At 40.7% G+C, this 22,614-nt stretch overlaps 1 protein-coding gene across 1 annotated transcript; it reads right to left on the bottom strand.

Moving 5' to 3' along the window:
• Positions 1-1,600: 1,600 nt before the first annotated feature.
• Positions 1,601-21,087, bottom strand: gpr161b (G protein-coupled receptor 161b). Its single transcript, XM_067992920.1, has 6 exons — positions 20,906-21,087; positions 19,217-19,619; positions 13,900-14,621; positions 6,739-6,843; positions 5,504-5,623; positions 1,601-3,025 (listed from the first exon to the last, which is right to left on the bottom strand). The coding sequence occupies exons 2-6, from the start codon at positions 19,576-19,578 to the stop codon at positions 2,754-2,756; spliced, it is 1,581 nt and encodes a 526-aa protein (XP_067849021.1). The 5' UTR covers positions 19,579-19,619; positions 20,906-21,087; the 3' UTR covers positions 1,601-2,753.
• Positions 21,088-22,614: the final 1,527 nt, after the last annotated feature.

The raw sequence follows: 22,614 nt of genomic DNA, 5'->3' as shown, positions 1-22,614 counted from the left end.
AACTTATATTCTATCACCCTGTAATCTACATTCAAACAAAAAAAGATATTCAAGTATTTATTTGTATTGCCTCACACCAGACACATCCTAGTGAATCTATGTTGCACCCTCTGTTAAGCCTCAATATCCTTCCTGTAGCGTGGAGTCCAATAACCACACACAGTACTCTAACTGAGGTCTTAAAGTTGTGTATAGGCTCATTATGTCTGGGCTTTTATATTGTATACCTCATAACATCTAGAATTTGATTAGCTTTTAAAGCCTTATCAACCTGAGGTGCTGCCTTTAATGTCTTATGAACCTGTATCGCCAAATCCCCTTTCTACAGCATTGAGCCAAATTCCATTGAGTACAATTACTGCAATTTATTTACTATAATATCACCTCACACTTACTGCCATTGAATTCCATCTGCCATGTTGTAGACTAGTCCCTCATATCAGTGTCCCTTTGCAGCTTCCTTTGATCGCCTAAACAATTAAATATAACTCTTATTTTAGTATCATCTGCAAATTTTGACACCACTTGCTTTATGCAAATCACTGATTATACACAATGAACTGAAACCTATGGGCCACCACTACCCACTTCCAACCACTCTGAAAAACTTCCCTCAACTCCTACTGTTTTTTTTGTCTAATGAATTTTTAATCCAGTTTGCTATCCTCCCCCTAATTCCATTCCCCAATAATCTCCCACATGGTACCTTGACAAAGGCTTTCCTGAAGTCCACGTACACTACATCCACTGCATTTCCCCCACCTACCATGAATTTTACCTCCTTAAAGAACTCAGATTTTTCAAGCACAATCATCCCTTTTGAAATCCATGCTGGTTATTTCTATTTTTTTTAAAAAATTTATCTAGATACGTTGTCATTCTACCCTTAGGGTCAAATTTTCCCTACCACACATGTTAAGATGACAGGCCACTAGGGAGCTGCTCTCAACCTTAATGCTGCAATGGCAGTTTAGAACTGATATTGCATGGAATAGATTTTGTACTACCTTCAACAAGATAGAGGTAGTGACTGAGTAAGTGTTGGTTCCAACCTCACAGTTGAATCTGTCCTAATGTCTCCTCCTTTGGCTCAGTGTCAATTTTTATCCAATTACACTCCTGTGAAGCATTGTAGGACGTTGTACTTCATTAAAGGCACTATATAAATGGAAGTTGTTGTTGGTACAATACCCTAGAACTTACTGCATGTCATGACATTACAGCACATATTAAAACCATCTTTATACATATCTAGGCTCCACCCACTGACATCCTCCAGCAGCCTTCATTTTCCTCCCTTAGCTTTCAAACATCTAACTTTCCTCTGGTATCTTACTCTACCGTATCTTCCCCCTCTACAGTGGGCCTCAAATTCAGCTCTCCTCCTTCGCCTTCAGACCTCCCTTGTGGCAGTCCTCCCTTAGGCAGTCCTCCCTTAGTCCTGATCCATTTATCCCCTTCCCTCTAAGTGAAGTGGGGTCAAAGAGTACATTTGTCTTGAATCCTTATATACAACACTTTAGGAAATGACTAGTAAGATATTAAATCTGTCAGACTGATGTAAAAATAAAAGGCTAGACATCAATATAACTTTTTCAGGTTTATTTTAATACAAAACATGGTGACAACAAAAAATCTACCATTTGTTCTAACTGACTAAAATCTTCAATATATTTTAGTTTGAAATACACAACCCATAACATTACTTGTCTAAAACATGAAAAAGCCCTGACTAGCACATGGCTTGGAAACAAGTAAACACTTGACAGTGAGCATCTGCAAAATAGTACAAGGACACATTTACTATAATTTGAATGGTATAACCCTAATGCTCAGCTATATGTAGTATTAGTTTGGCTTATGTTCTGTTCCTATTGGTTCTCATACATTTCCATAGGCACCCAAAAACATTTTGGAGATAAAAATTCAATACTTAAGATGAGACTTTTTTTAAAAAATAAGGAAAATAAAACATTACCACCAGCTGCAGGTCTATTTTTAGAAAGGTCTGAATTCAGACAGTTTAGAAACCTGTGTAGCAACAAGTAGGCTGAACCAGAACTGGCTCTTTTGCAGTCAGTCAATTCATCACTATGCAGCTGAAATTTATCAGATACTGTTCTTGCCCATTTTAAAAAGTTACAAATTGACATTTTCTTTGCATTCTCTCTTACCCCCACCCCTGAAGATTTCCCTGTGATTTTGGTTAGAAACACACTTGGTTTGAAGCTCAGAGGGCAAGAACCACCCAGTTCTATTAGCTGATTAACCTTCATGGAAGGACCTGCTGATTATGCCAGCAGAGTAACAACTATGTGCCCATTCTCACCACCAATAGTGCCGGTACCAACATTGTTGTTAAACACAGGCTACCACTGCTGGAAGGTAAGGAATAACATTTAAAAAGTCTTTTGCTTTCTAGAATTAGCACAATCCCAGCATTCTTCCTCTTGGGAATTTTCTTTCGAAGAATTTTATTCTGTACATTACTGTAAACCAAATTACCAGAAATAACTACTTTAGGATGTGCACACGTCAAAGCTGTAAACTAATTTCTTTGGCTTCTCCCACTTTTCATTAAATCTTTCTACTGACTGAATTCCTCACTGGTCATTTATATATCAATATTTGAACTGTTGTACAGTAAATGAAAGCATACTAACAGACGCTTTAAGCCTCAGACATCTAACACTTGGTGAAATAAATGTGTTAATGTCATGTCCTTTCTATGCTGCAAGTATGTTTCAATCCTCTCAAGCACTCTCTTCCTCTGTGCCGTCATTAACAATTCCTTCATCAATACTCTCCAGCCTCAATCTCTGACCTGCAGAGATTTTGCTTCCTTTGCTGGTACCCCCAGGTACAGTTTTGATAACAGTAAACAAATCTCCAGGCAAACCGCTCTCCCCAAAAAGGCTCATTTTGGCATCCGTCTCAATAGCTTTGGCCAAACTGGCAGCAAAATTGTCCAGAGTTTTGTGAACATCTGCTGTGATTTGCAGGACTGAAGGTTGGTCAACTTCTTCTGCAAAGAAAAAAGATAAGATGATTAAAAGCATTTCTACCCATTACAATTTTAGAATCATGATTTCTTTTTCTGGCTAATCATCTTCTCCCTTCCAGAAGGCATTATCTCCTTGCTGCAGTATTGTTCAGACAGGTAGCAGGCTAAAAGAATTGAACTGCTTCTCTTGTTCTTCAGACTTACCCAAGGATCTAGTATGGTCTATCCATCATCTTGAACAAAGGGCTAACCACTGGGATATGCTGTAGGTGTCCCCAAGTGCGATATAAAAGCTCGAGAGAATCAAAAAAGTTGATTTGATAATTCAGAACAAGTTCTGGTGGATGCCAATTTCAGCACAGACACAAATCCTTCAGGATTATGCTGAGAAGGGACAAAAAATTCTTCAGTCTTTTAGTTTTTAACCCCATTAATGACAGCAATGTGCCAATGCAGTTAAAGTTTGTGAATAGAAAAGGTGTCTAGCACACTAAGTTGCCCTGCTAAAAATGATGTCAGTCATATAGCTGATGGAAGACATTAGCTGAAGGCAGGTATGAAAACATGCACATATATGTATTGGATTTGGTGTCCATCATGATGAGGTTACAGAGAAGCAAGGGAATCTTAGCAGTACTCTGTGCTGCTAGTTTGGATGGTTTCAGTTAGTTAAACTCCACAGAGCATTTGCATACTTAAGGTCCCTAAGCCTGACCCCTGGACGTAGGTGAGTGGGATGTGTCCCTCGGGAAGAAGTGTATACTCCGTCTCAGACGGACATAAATTCTCTAGATTTCTCAGTAACTTGAGTTCGAGACTCAAACGTGATGATGGGTTTTGCACAGGACAGAGACTCAGTTGACCAAATAAAAAAAAAAGGACTATACAAACATTAGTATCCACCCAAAAGTTGAGACTGATTCACTCATCTTAAGATTGCTGTTAAATACCCAGGATCATGCCACAATACGGGTTTCTGTACACATCAGCCATGTTCCTTATCAGAAGAATATTCAATGGGTGCCAACTTTTCCGATACCTCACCTACTTATCCATTATTTACATGGGAGATATGACAATGTGGATCACAGGCCATTCAAGCACAGTGGTGCAATACAGCCAAACCCAATCCTGTCCTCGTCCAACAGGAGTGGCAGGATAGGGGTCCTTAGGGTGTAATGTTGAATGTTTGACAACACTGCGATGGTGATGTGGTGCGAGTTGAGAGTTGTTTGTGAGTGATTGAATGGGCCAGTGGTATGATAATATTTCTCTACATTAAAACAGTGACTACACTTCAAAGGTACTTCATTAGCAATAAAGCGCTTTGGGACGTCCTGAAGTCGTGAAAGGCGCTATATAAAAGGCAAGTCTTTATGAGTTCTAGCTGGGCTTTGATGATGGGGTGGGGTTATTAGGGGTTGGGACCACAGTGGGAGGATGTGATTTGGAGCAAGAGAGCAGTACGGAATGAGAGTGTATTGCAAAGGGATTGCAAGCTACCACTGAAAAAACATGACGATGGGAGTTTGGTCAGGGAGATATTGACGATAGAGCAGTTATAAAAATAGCAGTGGGAGCTGGAGGTGGTGGTTGGGAACCCCTTAGCCTGGAAATAGGTTGTCCCGTAAGTAGAGTTAAGTTCCCAGTAGAACAGCCTTTAAATCACTCAAAACTTTTCAAGTTAAAGCCAGTTCCTAGCCACAACTAGAAATACAGAATTTCTTCCAACAAGAATAGCTCAGAAGTAGGGGGCTCAATCATTGTGGTAGAAATGCAGGAAAAGGTGGTAACATTGTGAGAGGCAGGCAGCACACTTCCCTTTAACAGCCTCCAAGCTGGTTAGGCCAGTTATTAAAGTAACATTGGACACATTCCCAATAGCAATCTTTTTACAGGAGTCTTTCTTGCAATCTGAAAATAATAAAAGTGGAAGGAGAGTAGATAGAGGTTATACATTAAAGTAGTCCAGTTCAAAGAGATAATCAGTGGTCTAAAGCTCCAGAGGATAGGGACCAGATTAAAGCACCATTGATACAAATAATATACACTTATTATTCCACATACAACATGCAATACTTTTACACAAAAAAACTGTATGAAATCCAGGTATGCATAAGCAAGCATTTAATTTTTTAAAAATGGAACTGAACCTCTGTTATCCTTGTTTATAATACGATTTTTTTAAGTTTGTAAAAAAGCCTGAATCTCGTGAAATATTATAGCACCATGCTAATTATATTCGATATCACAAATCATCACCATGGACATGCAATACAAATTCTACTTGCCGCATAACGTATTTAAAAATGTAAAGGGAAAACAAGGAACATACATAAAATAAATTAAGTACTGTTCTCACAATTTTTTTTATTAAATAAAAAATAACTACCAAAATTCAATTAATAAACTATTTAATTCAGCAAAACTACATACAAAAATATAGTAGCTCAGAAATATAAACCAAATAAAAGGTCATTAAACCACCTATATAAATACCTTGTGGTTCTGGGACTTCATCAATCGTCACAGAGCTCCGCCTTCGATTTGAACAATTATTGTGGTGTGAATAATGACTCCCATCTGAAGTGAAATCTTCCAACAGCATGACATCAGTGCCTAAAATATGTTTTGTTTAAAAGGATGAACAGCAGCATTCTGTGACAACAATACCAGAGCGAGGCATTCCATGAACCAAGTACTAGAATAGATTTATAGTATATTTAATAAATCCTAGTTAGCAAGATTCCATAAACAGCAATGAGAAGAATGAGTAGTTAATTTGCTAGAAGAATGTTGACCAGGATTTCTAATAGTACGACAAGACCCTCCATCTGAACCACTGGAACAGGCAGATAGGGCCTAGGTTTAGCATGTCAATCAAAGGATTGCAACTGAAAATGCAGCACTCCCTCAGTGTAAGCCAGTGCCAACCTAGATTAAATGCTGTAGTCCTGGAGGAGGACTAGACCCACAACCTTATGACTCACAATTTGAGCCATAAATTGTGGTCTGTTTTGTGATGTGAGCCCTCTAGGAGCTAAGGTGACACTGCATTGGTTTGGGCCAAGCCTCAGAAGTGAAAGCACAGTACGCGAACCCACTTTTATAAGAAATGCCACAAAATAGTGCCATTAAAGGGGAGAATGCAAGTTTGACCTCATTCCACACCAAGCAGAGTCCAGTAATTCTGCATAGAAAAGCCAAGGAAGAAGGAAAATAAAGGGAGAGCAATAAATGAAATCAAATGAGACCACCCGCCTGCTCTCATGAGATGAGGCCAGGGAACTGAAAAAACAAAGGATAAAACTTATACTGGGAAAACTGCATTTGAAAATGTCAGGTTCAAGGCACTGGAGTCTTCAGTAACTCAACAGTCCTTAACTGGCTCATGCCCCAAAGTACCAGCAGACACAGATAGTTCTGACATTGCATGGTCTCTGAGTCTTTTCTGTGATGTCTTCTAAGGTAAGCATACAGTTGTCTCAAGCACCTTTAATTATAGATCATGTAGCTAAATCAAAATGCACAAAAAAATTCCAGGTACCATTTCATGTAAGAGAACTCTAATGAGAAACCTTTAGTATATAATGCATGCATTGTTACATTTACAAATGGTTTTGGAAGATTGACTATTTTTAATACTGTGCATATTTACAGTAATTTCTGCAACAAGAAGGTAAATCCACACATTAACAAGATTACAGACAGCTACAAATAGCAAGAACAATTACCGGAGTCCTGAGAGAAGCTGAATCCTGTGTCCCCGGTACTACTGCTGTGCCCCAGTGATTGTCCACCAGCCATCATGGCTGTGAGATGAGGAGACAATCCCAAATCTGTCCAAAGAGCAAATAGAACTTTCAGAACATAGTATTGTCAAATTTATTTCTCCCGGACAACTGCACAAAAAGGGATTTTAAAATCAAACCCAACTATTCTGTAGAACTAAGTAGTCATAGTATTGCAATCTATTCCATTTATATTCATTCCAACAAATATTTGTACCTTTATTTGTACAGAAATTCTTTGTAAAGCATGAAAGTGACATCAGCACTTGTGTCACACTTTTTCAAGGCCAAAGAGACCAAGATCTTAGCAACACACCATAGCAACTGTGCATCTTACCAAGCTATAGGAGATAGGCATCACTCCACCTCCACAGAATCCAATATCCTCACATTTATAATATTTTTTGGAAAAAAAACCTACTGAAAATTATTAATTGAAATATTTATATTTCTTAGCACTTTCATAATCTTGAACAATGGAAAGGTTCATTATGGTTAATAAAGCAGTGATTCAGTCATTAAACAGCACCAGAGTCAGGTCACCAGTTGTAAAAACCATGGACTATCCCAATGGCTGGAATACTAAATTCACATTGTGTGGTACTGAGCCTTTATATGGAGGTAACAGATCTGGGCTGAGGCAAAAGCAGGAGCATTACTGAGGATCTCTGTCCTAAGGGTTGGGAAATAAATCAGCCAACGTTCTGTTAATCACTATTCAGTGTCTCCTGGTGGAAGTTGCCTGTGTGTATGTCTGTACTCAGTAGAGGGCCCGTATATTTACTGCACTATAGTTACTGCTAATTTTACAGAGCAACAGTAAAATGTTGCTATTAAAACAAATGTTCACAACCCTACAATAATTCCTTCAGCTCTTAATCAACTACTGTGCTGTGGCCAAGATCACTGGGTGCTATCAATTTAAATGTTTGATTAAGATTAAATTATTATACCAAACTGAATAGACCTTTGCTATGTGGTCAACACAAATGCCATGACTGGAATATAAAGGGTACAGCAATATCAGAGATAAATCCTTTCAGTATCATCCAATTTAGAGGTTTTTCTCTAGCAAGCCTTAAGACCAGCACAGGCTCAACGGGCCGAATGGCCTCCTGTGCCATAACGATTCTATCTTGCAGGAGTCGGATATACTGTCAGTTATCCATTATTACACCCAACTCCTGGTGATAAGGCTGTTTGAAATTATGAACATCTTGCTAAAAAGGGTTGTTTGGAATTTGGTTTCAATAAGAGAACACAGCTAGGTTTACAGGAGAATGCTAAATCTTAATTTTCCATATTAGGTTGTTGTTTTTCATTTTAGAGTGAAAGGGGATTTAATTCAGTTCATTTCTTTTCCTTACAGTAACTGTCTCTAAAACAAAAGCAAAATACTGCAGATGCAGGAAATCTGAAATAAAAACAGAAAAGCTCAGCAAGAGAGGCAGCATCTGTGGAGAAAGAAACAGAGTTAACGTTTCAGGTCGATGACCTTTCATCAGAACTGGAAGATTTAACAAACTTAGAGATTTAATGGTTTATAAGAATGTAGAGCCAGGGAAATAAGCAGGGGGGGGGGGGGGAAGAAAAGAACAAAAAGGGAAGGTCTGTGATAGGGTGGAGGACAGGACTCATTAAATGACAAAAGGGATGATGGTTAAAGCAAAACGGGATGGTAATGGGACAAGTAAAGAAAGAAAAGATGGGTCTAGAGGAGCTGTAAATGGCAACAGCAGAACCATAACCAGCACCTGCTGTCTGAAAAAATGGGAGCAGTGGTTATGATCTGAAGTTACTGAAATCAATGTTGAGTCCAGAAGGTTGTAAAGTGCCTAATCAAAAGATGAGATGCTGTTCCTCGAACTTATGTTGAACTTCACTGGAACAGTGTAGGAGGCCGAGGACAGAGGTCAGACACAGAGGTCAGACTGGGAGTGGGGGAAGGGGAATTAAAACGGCAAGCGACCGGCAGGTCAGCGTCACGCTTGTGGACAGAGCGGAGGTGTTCAGCAAAGCGATCACCCAATCTATGTTTAGTCTCTCCAATGTAGAGGAGACCGCATTGTGAGCAGCAAATACAGTATAATAAATTGAAAGAAGTACAAGTAAACCTCTTTCACCTGGAAGGAATGATGTGGAGATGCCGGTGATGGACTGGGGTTGACAAATGTAAGGAATCTTACTACACCAGGTTATAGTCCAACAGTTTTATTTGAAACTGTTGGACTATAACCTGGTGTTGTAAGATTCCTTACATTTGTTCACCTGGAAGGAGTGTTTGGGGCCCTGGGAGGTGCGAAGGGAGGAGGTCAAAGGTCAGGTGTTGCATCTTCTGCGCTCACATTGGAAGGTGCGATGGGAAGGGGAGCAGGTGTTGGGAGTGGTGGAAGAGTGGACCAGGATGTCGGGGAGGGAATCGTCCCTTCGGAATGCAGGGAGGGGAGGGAAAGATGTGCTTCGCTAAATATGTTTTTCTTTCCAGCTGCAACGTTGAAACAAATATTAACATGTAACTCAAAAAAAAGGTAGTGTTTCATTTTATTTCTTCTTCACTCTCTGGGCTCCCCCTCCCCAAGGGTAGAAAGTGTGGAAGATCTTATTTACATATACATTATATCACATCAAATCTAGAATGTGCTGAAGCAGCACACTTTTACTATGAGAAAATATATTTACAGCGAAGACACAAATGATACATGTAACTGTGACCATGGAGCATCCTCATCCTTTCATACGGTCGATCACACCATACTCCCCCCAACACTTCCTCTCCATTGTCCAGCTCAGTGGGACTATTCTCACTTGGTTACACTCTTAACTATCTGAATGTAGCTAGAGCATCTCCAGCAATGGATTCTCTTCCCACCCCTGTAGATACCTCTGGAGTCACCCGAGGATCTATCCTCCTCTTCATTTATATGCTGCCCCTTGGCAACTTCATCCATAGACACGGGGTCAGCTTCCACATTAATGCTGATGACAACCAACTCTACCACTCCACCAACTCTCTTGACCCCTCCACTGCCTCAGTATTATTAAACAGCTTGTCCAATATCCAGTCTTGGATAAGCCACAATTTCATCCAACTAGACATTAGTAAGACCAAAGCCATCATCTTCGGCTCCTGCCACAATACCCTTGCCACTGATTTGATCCCCTGCCTGCCCACTTTCTCAGGCTGAACAGACTGTTTCCACCCCAAACTGAGTTTCTGACACTATATCCTTTTAGTCACAAGGAGCGCCTATTTCCACTTCTGTAACACTGTCTCAGCCCACCTGCTGCTGAAACTCTCATCCATGCCTGAGTCACCTCTAGACTCGACTATTCCAATGTTCTCCTGGCCGGCCTCTTATCCTCCACCCACTATAAACTCCAGCTCATAACTGCCCATATCCTATCCCGCACCAAGTCCCACTCACATATCCTATATTGGTTCCTGCCACCCCCATCCCCCCACAACACCTCAAATTTAAAATTCTCATCCTCATGTTTATACCTCCTCACGGCATCACCCCTCCCCATCTCCGTAACCTCCTCCAGCGCTATGGCCCCTTCCCCACCTCCCATTTCTTAAAATTTGGCCACTTCCCTACACCCCCCCCCTCCCCTCACCCCATCATTGGCAGTCATGTATTCAGCTTCCTGGGCTGTATGCTCTGGAATTTCCTCTTAAATTTATCCACCTCCTTCCTTTAAAACCCTCCTAAAACCCACCTCTTCAAACAAGCTTTTAGTCACCCCTCCTAATATCTCCCTTGACTCTGTTCAATTTTTTCCCTCACTGCCCTTAGGATGTTTTTTCTACATTATAAGGTGCTGTATAAATGCATGTTGTTGTTTTTACTTGGTTGCACATACATAGAGCTGCTTTGATGTTGGGCAGAATGCAGAACACAACTAGGAATATAACTTGGGTCTGCTGGCTGTGCCTCGTATTCTATAGGCACCAATCGAGAACAATGTCTGTAATTTAACATCCTTAAAACTGTAATCGCTTGCTGTGCTTTGGTCTTTGGTAGAGCTCACTTTTTACTGGGCATTTCCATGAGATAGTTTGGCCCACTGACTGTAACCTGATTTCATTAAGAGGTTCCAGAGGTTGGTTTGGACCAGTGCTGATGTCACCCAAACATCTGTCTGTCTTTCCTCCTATTCAATTGATCCTTTTCCATCTATGGGTTGAGGTCCTGTCACTTGTGTTTTTGTCTATTGTCAAATTTACATAAATAACGTAAAGCCGAACCTTTAACTTTGCAAGAGACTGTTGTACTCTATATTTGATATTTTGGAAAATGTCAACTTACCAAAAAACTAAATCCTCTCCAATATATTTTATATTTTTTAATATTTACAAATACTAATTGATTACTAACCATGCTACATGGGTCATTACTTATTTTTCATGACAGTGATTGAGATACTGTACTGCACATTTCCAAATCTACTGAACTATAGGACTAGGTGGCAGAGTGGGTTAGCACACTGTCCTTTCACCACTGGGACCTGAATTTAGATTTAGCTTAGATTAATGAGGAGGGGCTGGTGGAAGCAAGTCGCTCTGGAGGGCTGCAACGGTTCTATAAAACAGACAAATGGGCAGCTTTATCTAGCAGGTAAACCTCCTCAGCACAAAACCATCCATAATTTTACATAAAAGACACTCAATGGCAGTCTCACTCAAGAGTCATGTAAGGATGGTTAGTGTGGGAAATGAAAAAAGTTATACTGGTACTGTTAGGGATGGTTTTCAGTGGTTAGGGTTAAGGCACATTTTTGGGCAAAGTAGAGGGCGATTTATTTTGCATCTCACTGTACTAAACCCAACCTTAGTATGCCCAACACCGACAGCAGATACCCAGTGCACTCCATTTATTGGCATGGATATCCCTCAACTGAAGAGAAAAAAATGTAAATTTGAAAAAAAAAACTAGAATGATCCTCACCTCCCCCACCAGGATCCAGAATAGAGGTTGGCAGCATATAAACAAACCTTGTTCAGGATCTCAGAATTAGGGCTGCAGAAACCTGCTGATAGGGTCAGCTTTCAAACACATTTTGGTCAGTAATCTGTTTAACAGAAAACTTTAAAAGCAACAACCTTGTGGGTGCTACTGTTTTAATGTCTGCATTAAAAAATCCTAAACGAAACCTACTAGAATGATTCCAGGAATGAGGGACTTTAGTTACGTGGATAGACTGGAGAAGCTGGGGTTGTTCTTCTTGGAACGGAGACGGTTGCGAGGAGATTTGATAGAGGTATTCAAAATCATGACGGGTCTGGACAGAGTAGGTAGAGAGAAACTGTTCCCATTGGCAGAAGGGTCAAGAACCAGAGGACATAGATTTAAGGTAATTGGCAAAAGAACCAAAGGTGATATGAGGAAAAACTTTATTACACAGCGAGTGGTTAGGATCTGGAATGCACTGCCTGTAGGGGTGATGGAGGCAGATTCAATCATGGCCTTCAAAAGGGAATTGGCTAAGTACTTGGAGGGAAAAAATTTGCAGGGCTACGGGGATAGGGCTGGAGAGTGGGACTAACTGGATTGCCCTTGCATAGAGCCGGCACGGACTCGATGAGCCGAATGGCCTCCTTCCGCACTGTAACCTATAATTCTATTGCTAATATCATTGATTTAGTGTTGCTTTTTTCTAAAAAAAAGCTGAGACACACACCCTCAGATTTGTACTACTCAGTTCTTCCAGACCATGAATCCCTGCCACCTAGACATCGGGTGGATTACCTGTTCCCACATCAGCAATGCTACTCTTACTTCAGTCACCAGGAAATACAGCCCTGGCCCAAGTGAGGCATCCTGATTCTCTCTCCTTCCTTCTGCATCCGCCCCCCCCCCCCCCCCCAACAAACAGAGTGGATTAGAGTAGGGGGCAAAAGAAAAAACATGCGTCAGTGCATCTTGTGACACTGTGTGTTAACATGCCCACAAACAACGCAGGACAGCCCGATTCATGGTGTTTACAGCAGTATATCTGTCACCAAAATAGGTAAACACAATATATCCACGTGATGTCGAGCTGATGGAAAACACCCACTCGTTATGAAACAAACCCTTAGGAATTTCCAACAGGTGGGACTGGAGAGCCACTTACGCCCATTTTGCTAAAGGAAGATTGTTGAATATGAATAGCAGGCATGCAGATTATTTCATTCACAGTTTCCTACAAATAAACTTTTTTTTTGATATAGAAAAGGCTGCTACAAGTCCTGAAAGGGTTAACAAGAGGATTCACATTCAGACAGCAATGAATCTCATGAAATTGGAATTAAAATTTTATAAACTGATGCAGCGGAAACATGCCCCTGGACCCCTCTGCAAAGCTATATTGTCACACCACTGTAAAAGCATCACAATACCAGCAGTCTGCGAGAAACTCAAATGATATAATCAGACATATTCACCTTGCTAAAATCTACAGACAACGGATTACAGCAATTTTCACTTATAATACCTCAGGATATAAACAAATTGTTACCCAATCTCATTCCTTCTAATCTCTCTCGCACCAGTCCCCTTCCTAGTAGCATCAACATTCCTCTTAGCTGCAAGGCTGGATGACACAACATACTGCAGCAGGATTCCTCCCTAATAATCACATTTTAGACGTGTTATTCATTCTACTCTGCCTTTTAAAAACCTGAGAGGGATCTGTTATACTGGGAACAAACAGCCTCTATTTCTTGTAACTCTGAGAAGGTCTAAATAATTTAATTATAATTTCAGGAATCTATTTACTAATGCTCATCTTTTAGAAATCAAAGTAAACAAGTGGCTGGTCAATTTCAGCTGCAAGAAAATCCATGTGAAACTAAAACAGACTCTTGTATCAAGCTGAAGCAGCCTTAAATCCATATGGTGAACAATTTTCTATGGAAACAATGTCTTAATTACAAAAGAGACACACAGAACATCTTACACTCTTCAAATATCTGACAGCCCTAGTTATTGCTCAATATCAGTGCCCAACAAAATATGTTTTAGCGCGCCAAATGTGAAAAAGCAAAAAGGCAATAAACACATTTTTTCATTATGCAGTCATCGCAGCAAAAGCTTTACCCACTCCCTTTTCCTAGGTTACCTGTGATGCGATTGGAGATGCTGAATAACCTGGAAGTCCTCTGACGTTGAATAAATGAATCCCTGTAGTATCTGTCCCCAAAGCACATCCCCAGCAGCTCTTTGCGTACCGTTTTATTCCACAGTCCGTAGATAATTGGATGACAAATAGCACTAGTAAAGGATAGCCATGTTACCAGTGTCTCCAGTCCTGGTGACACAGTGCCTTTCCCATGAAGTGCTTCAGTGCTAATCACTAGCATGTAAGGGCCCCATGTGACAACAAAAGCACCAATCACAATCAAGATAGTTGTCAGGGCTTTGCATTGATTGGCTGAATAAACAATGTTACTGATGGTGTTCCTTCTGCTCCCTGAAGAGGTAGAGGAGTTGGAATTTTTTCTTCCATCCTTATTGGATTCTTCTTGCACAACTATAATAGTTCCACAGTGGATTTTCCGTGCTTTGAGCCTGGCCACACGAAATATAAAGCCGTAACAAATGACCATGGCTAAAAACGGCAACAGTGCACACCAAATCTGCCAAAAGGCAGTGTAACCTACTTCTTTGTACCATGCAGCTATACAGATCCACTTGAATTGGTCAAACTCAAATGTCGACCAGCCAAAGAGAGGAGGAAGACAGCCAATCAGTGAGTGCAGCCACACGTATACAATCACAACAACAGCACGATTTCCAGTTATTTTCATAGGATATACCATTGGGTAAACAACAGCATAGTACCTGTAAAAATCAAAAAATTATTATAGGACAAAACATCTCAGCCATACTCAATAACTTTATCAAAACTACCACATTTGCTATGTGCACTGGAAGTCCTAATTAATATATTAAACATAACTAATCAAACAAAAATATAAAACAAACATATTGACGATAAAGTTAATGGGACAGTAACAATTGAAACTCAACAATCAAAATTAAATCTTTGGACCAAATTGAAATTGTATCAAGTTTATTTTCTACAATGAACATGGTTCTGGCAGTATTTTTTTTACAAAATATATAGGTAGTTCTATTTAAATTGAAAATGGAGATGTACTGAGAAACATAGCATTTTACCTCTAAACAGCAACACAGAATAAACCGAATCAACTGAGGAAATTATTTTGCTAGTGTTTTCACAGGAAATCAGAAGTGAACTAAAACTAAACCTCTTGGTTTCATATGCAACCTATTAGAGCAGCAATGTGCAGCATCACATTTGGGAGAAACAGCTTGATTTCCTCCAGGCCAGAGTTTGTGGACTCTGTTTTGCTGATGTAAGAAAGTGCTGACCAGAACTTGGTACCTAGTTTGGAGGGGGGAGGGGGGAGGGGGGAGGGGGGAGGGGGGGGGGGGGAAGGAAATAACTAACCAATCCCTGCTACAAGCTCAAAGGCACTACTTGAAAATCAATAGTTAAATTAAAAATAAACTGTTTTTGAGGTCTAACTAATTAAAATAAGACAAATAGCTTTACAAGTTATCAACTGTACCTCCAACAAAAGTAAAAAAAAACAGTAACTAAGCTTTTCTTTATTTTGGTCTTTTTCAATTACTAATACATAAATTGTTAAATGCGAATGTTCAGAACATCAGGTTGGAGGAGTTACTGAGGTTAGTTGTTTCACACAGTTAAAGAGACATATTTATCATTGAAGTACTCTAGCTTTCTAACTATATCTCCAACTGATGTTAATTCGGCTCCCTCACACGGATAGTTTCAGTAACTTCTGCTCACTTTTTAAAAAAACATTCAATCTTCTCTCCTCCTGCTTGGAGGTGCACCCAAGAAGTCTGGGTGTAATTGATCCTCTGGTTTTCTTTCTTTTAACAAAGCAGTCACAGTTTGAAATTTAAATCAACTTTATGCCATTAACTGACCAGTTGAGACAGGTCAATCCCAGTACGGTCACAATTAGGAAAACAAAAAAGTTAGAGGGATTATTGTTTAACCAACTCCATGGCATTTGCATTTTTTTCTCCCTCTTTCTCCACTAATTTTCTCCCCTCCCTTCTCCTGAAGCCATTCACCACTTACTGGCATACAGTTTCAGAGGTGCCAGGCATGCTCCAGTACCTTAAGCAAGTGGCCATTATTCATGTGCAAGCTTAAACAGTAAATGCCACCATCAAGGCTGACCTCAACTTTGACTTTACCCAATATCTGCATTTCCAGTGGAGGGTTCTGGATAATGATCAGCAACAGGAAACCTAAATCGATTTTCCCCCTCCCCAATTGTACCACTGTCCCAGCTGAAATCAGTTAATGCAGTACAGACCATGTGACTGAACTGAACTGGTCTGTATGGCTCAGCTACTCACTATTTCAAACCAGCTGGCTTACAGGAGCTACTAAGGCGATTTTTAGATTGGTAGTCATTTCTAATGGGAAGTATCAAAAAGATTAACTGATTTTCATTTTATAAGAACATAAAAAATAGGAGCACGAGTAGGCCACATGGCCCCTCGAGCCTGCTTCACCATTCAATCAGATCATGGCTGATCTTCAACCTCAACTCCATTTTCCTGCCCGATCCCCATATCCCTTGATTCCCCTAGAGTCCAGAAATCGGACTTTTTAAAAAAAAAGTGTAAATTTTTATACTCGACACTGTGTACAAATTAAGGGGGGAGAAAACACTTGAAGATTCTTATCCAACCCCTGAATGTGATCAAACATGTTCCAGGAGATCAAGGTGACTGGGAGACACATCCGCCAGTACACCATCTACCTTATATACGTAGTTATGTCAGCCAAACTCAGGGACACATCAGGAAAATGTGTGGAAACAGAGAAACCACAAAGTCACACATATACAAGAAAAATACTGATCCAAGGTTAAATTTTACATTTATATTACATGTTTGTTCCCTTCGCCCTCTGTTGTCCTTTTTGCTCACTTCTTATCCACTCTTAACTATCTGATTTTAGCCATTTCATCTCTAGCAATGGCTTCTCTTCCCAGCCCCGCATTATTACCTCAGGAGTCCAGCAAGGATGCATCATTGGCCTCCTCCTCTTCCGTGCCTACATGCTTCCCTTTGACATCATTGCAGACGTGGAGCCAACTTCCACAAGTACACTAATGACACCCAGCTCCACTTCTGCACTAGCTCTCTCAACCCCTCCGCTGCCTCTGTGCTATAAGACTGCTTGTCCGATACCCAGTCTTGAACAAGCCATAATTTCCTCCAGCTAAACGCTGGGAAGACCGAGTTATCTTTGGCCCCTGGCACAAACTCCCTGCCCTTGCCACTGACTCCATCCCTCTCCCTAGCCACTGTCTTAGACTGAACCAGACTGTTAACAACCCTGGCATCCTATGACCTCCTAGTTGAGTTTCTGACCCCATATCATTTCCATCACAATAAACAACTGCTTCCACCTCCCTAATATCGTCCACCTCCACCCCTGCCTCAGCCCATCTGCAGCTGAAAGCCTCATGTAAGCTTTTGCCACTCCAGACTAAATGGGCAGGATTTTAAGTGCCAAGTCCAGGTGGGTTCGGGGGGGGGGGGGGGGGGGGGGAAACAAAATCTCATTTTTATGGCGCACGAGGGAATCCCGGCGCCAACCTGCCGAAAAACGCGACTGACCCAGACGCATCTGGACGTGCGGACAGCAAGCCGGAAATCCCACCGACAATTAAATCTGGCAGGGCAATAATTAAAAGGGCAAATGTACCTCATTGAGGTACTTAAGGTAGTTTATTTTTTGTATATTAGACACTTAAAAAGATTTTAACCGTACTTGGGCAGCTTTCCCACAGCTTCTGATTCACGCCTGGACCAGGCAGGGCCAGATCAATGAAAAATAGACTAAATAAATTAAATTAAATTTCCCATTGTAAAAAATAAATAAACATACCTTAAAACTGATGTCACCTGCATCACCCCCCACCGACGTCTCTCTGATGTTCAATGTTTCTTCCACTCCGATGTCTGATATCTCCCCCCCCACCCTGTGTCTCGCCCAACGGCCGACGAGGTCTCTCTCTCTCTTTCTTCCCCCACCCCCCACCGGCTCTCTTCCTGTCATGCCCAATGACTCCAATTCTCCCCTGGCTGGTCTGCCATCATCCACCCCCTAAACTTCAGCTCATCCTAAACTCTGCCGCCCATATCCTATCCTGCACCAAGTTAAATGCGCCTACCAGCCATCCTCGCTCACCTCTCAGTCCCCCAATGCCTCAAATTTAAAATTCTCATCCGTGTGTTTAAAACCTGACATAGTTTGACCCCTCCCCATCTCTAACCTCCTCCAGCACTACAACCCCTGCCCTCCCACCCCAAACTTTTCATTCCTCTGATTTGTTCTAGTGCATCCCCCTTCCCACACCACTGTCGGCCTTGCTGTCAGCCTCATACTCTGGAATTCCCTTCCTAAACCCCTCTGCCTTTCCACTTCCTTCTCTTTTAAGACCCTACTTAAAACCCATCTCTTTGACCAAACTTTCAGTCACCCCTCTTAATCTTTCCTTTCGCTCTCCGTCCATTTTTCCTTACACCTCTGTGAAGCACCTCCAGATGTTGTTCCACAATTAAGTTACTATACAAATGCAAATTATTTTCTCTCACTTGATTTGCCACCTCCTTTTTTCACTTCTTGTTATTCCTAGTAAATCAGTTGTAAACAATTTTACAACACCAAGTTATAGTCCAACAATTTTATTTTAAAATCCACAAGCTTTCGGAGGCTTCCTCCTTCCTCAGGTGAATGTGGAACTGAAATTCCACATTTCCGTTCCACATTCACCTGAGGAAGGAGGAAGCCTCCGAAAGCTTGTGGATTTTAAAATAAAATTGTTGGACTATAACTTGGTGTTGTAAAATTGTTTACAATTGTCAACCCCTGTCCATCACCGGCATCTCCACATCATAGTAAATCAGTGACTGTTGCCATTCTATAACTAGCCTTAATTGTATTTTGCAAAATTCTTTTGTAGCAAGGGCTTCCAATCTCCTTGACACCCTGATGCTTTCGAATTAAGTGATAATCCAACTGCCATTTTCAAAAGTTGCAATTTTTTTCCACATCTGTAGACAATCCCTGTAAAATATGGCAATCCTCATATAGATGGGAGCAATGTAACTGAAATTTGGAAAATGTGGTGTTCCACACACAGGTTAATTGTAAAAATGCAGTAAATACAGATTATTCATGCAAATTCCTAGGAGCTTTACCACAGAAAGGAAGGAGCATATTATTCATTTATAACAAACTTTTGATTAAAGAGCTTGTGAATATGAAAAAAGTGTACCATTGCTACAGAATCTAATCTCCCTGTTGCTCTATTATAGAAGATATACGTATCGAATGAAACAGGTCTTACCGATCTATTGCAATGACTCCAAGGGTCATCATACTGGCTGAGCTGATAAGCATGTACAGCAGTGCTGTGAAGTTGCACCAAACCACCCCAAAGATCCATTCTCGCTTGATGGAGCTCGCAATAACAAAGGGGAGCACAAGAACAGACAACAGAAAATTGGAGAGAGTCAGACTGAAGACAAATTTGTTGCTTGGTGTCAAGAGGTATGACTTCTTGTAAAGAGTTACGACAATCACCAGGTTTCCCAGACAGATCAACACAGCAATGACAATGATGGCAACTGATTCTGCAATGATGACTCCACCATCTTCCTGTGAAGTGTTGTTTCCCACACTTCTATTGACACTGGTGTTACAGTTCATTGTGAAGATGTGGAACAGGGAGGTGATGACATGCTTGAATGCTGAACCAGAAAAATAAAAGATAATTAATTGTATGGTACAGAAAAGATGGTACATTGAGGCTACAGTATGTCTAAATTAAAAATTATAATTAATGAGTGAATTACTATTACATGTAGTGGACATGTAATTTTCCTGTCCTAATATTCCTTCTTTGGCTCGATGTCAATTTTTGTCTGATTATGCTCCTGTGAAGCACTTTTACATGTGCCACTACACTAAAGGCGCTACGTAAATACAAATCGTTGTAGTAAATACTTCAAACACCTTTAATACCTTCTTCTGAATGTCATAAGGACTACAGGGAGGGACGTATTTTTTTTGCAACATATACAAAAGTAACCACATTTTACATATGGGCTGTCATACATCCTCAATTATTCACATTGCTGCATCAATCCTCAACCCAGCTTCTAACTAATCATCTAAAAGGATTTTTAAAAAGCCAGTCCAGTTCCCCTCACTGACACGGGCCTCTAGGGTTAGTACACTGGTCAGACCAGATGAGGAGTGGGGAGAAGAAAAGAGATAGGGAATTATGCAGAAAGTGAGGAAGATGATGAGTTGCAATTTTTTTTAAAAACTGCTTGAGAAAACTGGCAATATTAAATGGTTTATTAATACTTGTTTTTATTATTTACAAAGAGAATACCATGATTTATCGCAATGCTACTTTTTGTTTAAATAGTATCTAGTCTCCAACATTAAGTGTTGCATTCCACTTTTGCACTAGTGACCCGTGTACAGCTTATCTAGTGATGCCAACCACCTCTACCCCAAATATTTGTGGGCCTGAGTCCTTCTGGCCCGGGGAGATCCACCCGTCCAGTTCATTTAAAATAACTGGATATACTTTCTTTTTGCAAATAATCAAGCATTGCCGTAAACAAAAGCGACAATGCGGCATTTTGCTTTCTATGAAAAAAAATCTGCCATCTGAACCGTCCACAACTACATCGAGTTCATTCAGCAGTTAGAACATTCTCATTCTACTCTGCAACACAAAGCACGTTAACAAAATGACAGAATTCATAAAGCTGCCTGCATTTAAGTGAAGAATTGTTGCAAAAGACGTTCCTTTCAAGGAAGTTTTAAACATAAACATACTGAGGTATTAGAGAAAAGATTCATTTTCCAATCTTTAATCCACATACCTCGCCCTGTGCAATGACTGAACCAAACCACCAGCTTCCTTTGTCTGCTCAACTCAAAAGAACTTTCCTGCTTTCACTTTTTTTTCTCTTTCTTCCCCTCGCTAAATAAAACTTCCACAAATGTCACGTCTCACCTTCGGTGCGCAAAGTCCATTCATTTGCATGTTTCCAGATTTGGCCAAGTCTTTTCTAAAGTGTGTTTTTTTTTTCTCCTTCTTGTTCTTTTTCCCCCTCCCAAAAGTCCTCGGTTACACAAACCAGCAGATGTGCTGCCTGCAATGGCGCCGGTCTCTGAGCGGACTCTCCCTCCTCACACTGTGGGTGGTCTCGCCGCTCCAACACATCACTCGAGAGATAAGGGGGGGAAGGGGGCAAATGTACATCCCGCAAACCTGCTGCCTCACGTTTCATTTCTACCCAAGAACCGGTTCAACCCGACAATCGGCCGCCCCTCTCTTTTTAATATCAAATTTAATCCTCATTTCAAACTAGATTTTTTACAAGTTGTTAAATACCGAACCTCCCCCCCCCCCTTCCTCCAAACTTCTTATACACTGATGTGAAATCCAATGTTTGAAAAGGTACTCGTTCACTAAAAGTGGGTCTGCTTTGCTGTCACTGTGTTGGTCTTTGCTGCACCGCTCTGTCCACTCTGTTAATAAACATCAGACACTAATTCAGCACCGAGTGAGATCAAACGTTCCCGCAAGTTTCCACTCCTCTTCCCGTGGTCACACGCACACCAATCACACCATGGAGTCTCCATAATTTATGCCACTTTGGCGTGGGAGACAAATGCGTCTTCATCGTAGGTTAAGTATCATAGTAGGTACAACAGAGGAAGAGGCCATTCGCCCCATCGTGGCTGTGCCAGCTCTTTGAAAGAGCTATCTAATTAATCTCTTTCCCCATAGCCCATACTATCATGGGATATTTATTCTTATTTCTACAGAGCTAGATTGCAGAAATCTTTTTTTCAATCGGCCAAGGCAAACCTTCCTCCTCATCCTCACCCCATAATAACCTTCAGGTCCTAATAATCTTCAGGTCCTAATTGCTGATCTATTTTAGCTATTTGCTGCATTGCACAATACACGCAGTGAATTGCTTAATTCTGTACTGTCGGTTTACCCAAAATATAAAGAATGGGGTACAAAGAATACATATACAGGAAATGGCAGAGGTATTAAGCGAAGGAAAAGGCAGAGACATTAAACAAATATTTTGTATCTGTCTTCACAGTAGAAGACACAAATAAATACCAGAAATAGTGAGAAACCAAGGGGCTAATGAGAGTGAGGAACTCAAAGTAATTAATATCAGTAGAGAAAAAGTACTGGAGAAACTAATGGGACTAAAAGCTGATAAATCCCCTGGACCTGATGGCCTACATTCTAGGGTTCTAAAAGAGGTTGCTGCAGAGATAGTGGATGCATTGGTTATGATCTTCCAAAATTCCCTAGATTCTAGAATGGTCCCAGCGGATTAGAAGGTAGCAAATGTAACCCCGCTATTCAAGAAAGGAGGGAGACAGAAAACAGGGAACTACAGACCAGTTAGCCTGACATCAGTCATCGCGAAAATGCTGGAATCCATTATTAAGGAAGTGGTAACAGGGCACTTAGAAAATCATAATATGATTAGGCAGAGTCAACATGGTTTTATGAAAGGGAAATAGTGTTTGACAAATTTATTAGAGTTTTCTGAGGATGTAACTAGCAGGGTAGATAAAGGGGAACCAGTAGATATAGTATATTTGGATTTTCAAAAGGCATTCGATAAGATGCCACATAAAAGGTTGTTACACAAAAAATGGGCTCAATGGGTTGGGTTAATATATTAG

Source organism: Heptranchias perlo, chromosome 11 (genome assembly GCF_035084215.1).
Source record: "Heptranchias perlo isolate sHepPer1 chromosome 11, sHepPer1.hap1, whole genome shotgun sequence".
In the NCBI taxonomy this organism is placed as follows: Eukaryota; Metazoa; Chordata; class Chondrichthyes; order Hexanchiformes; family Hexanchidae; genus Heptranchias; species Heptranchias perlo.
Note: the sequence above shows the minus strand (reverse complement) of the source record. Positions and strands in the feature narration are given on the sequence as shown.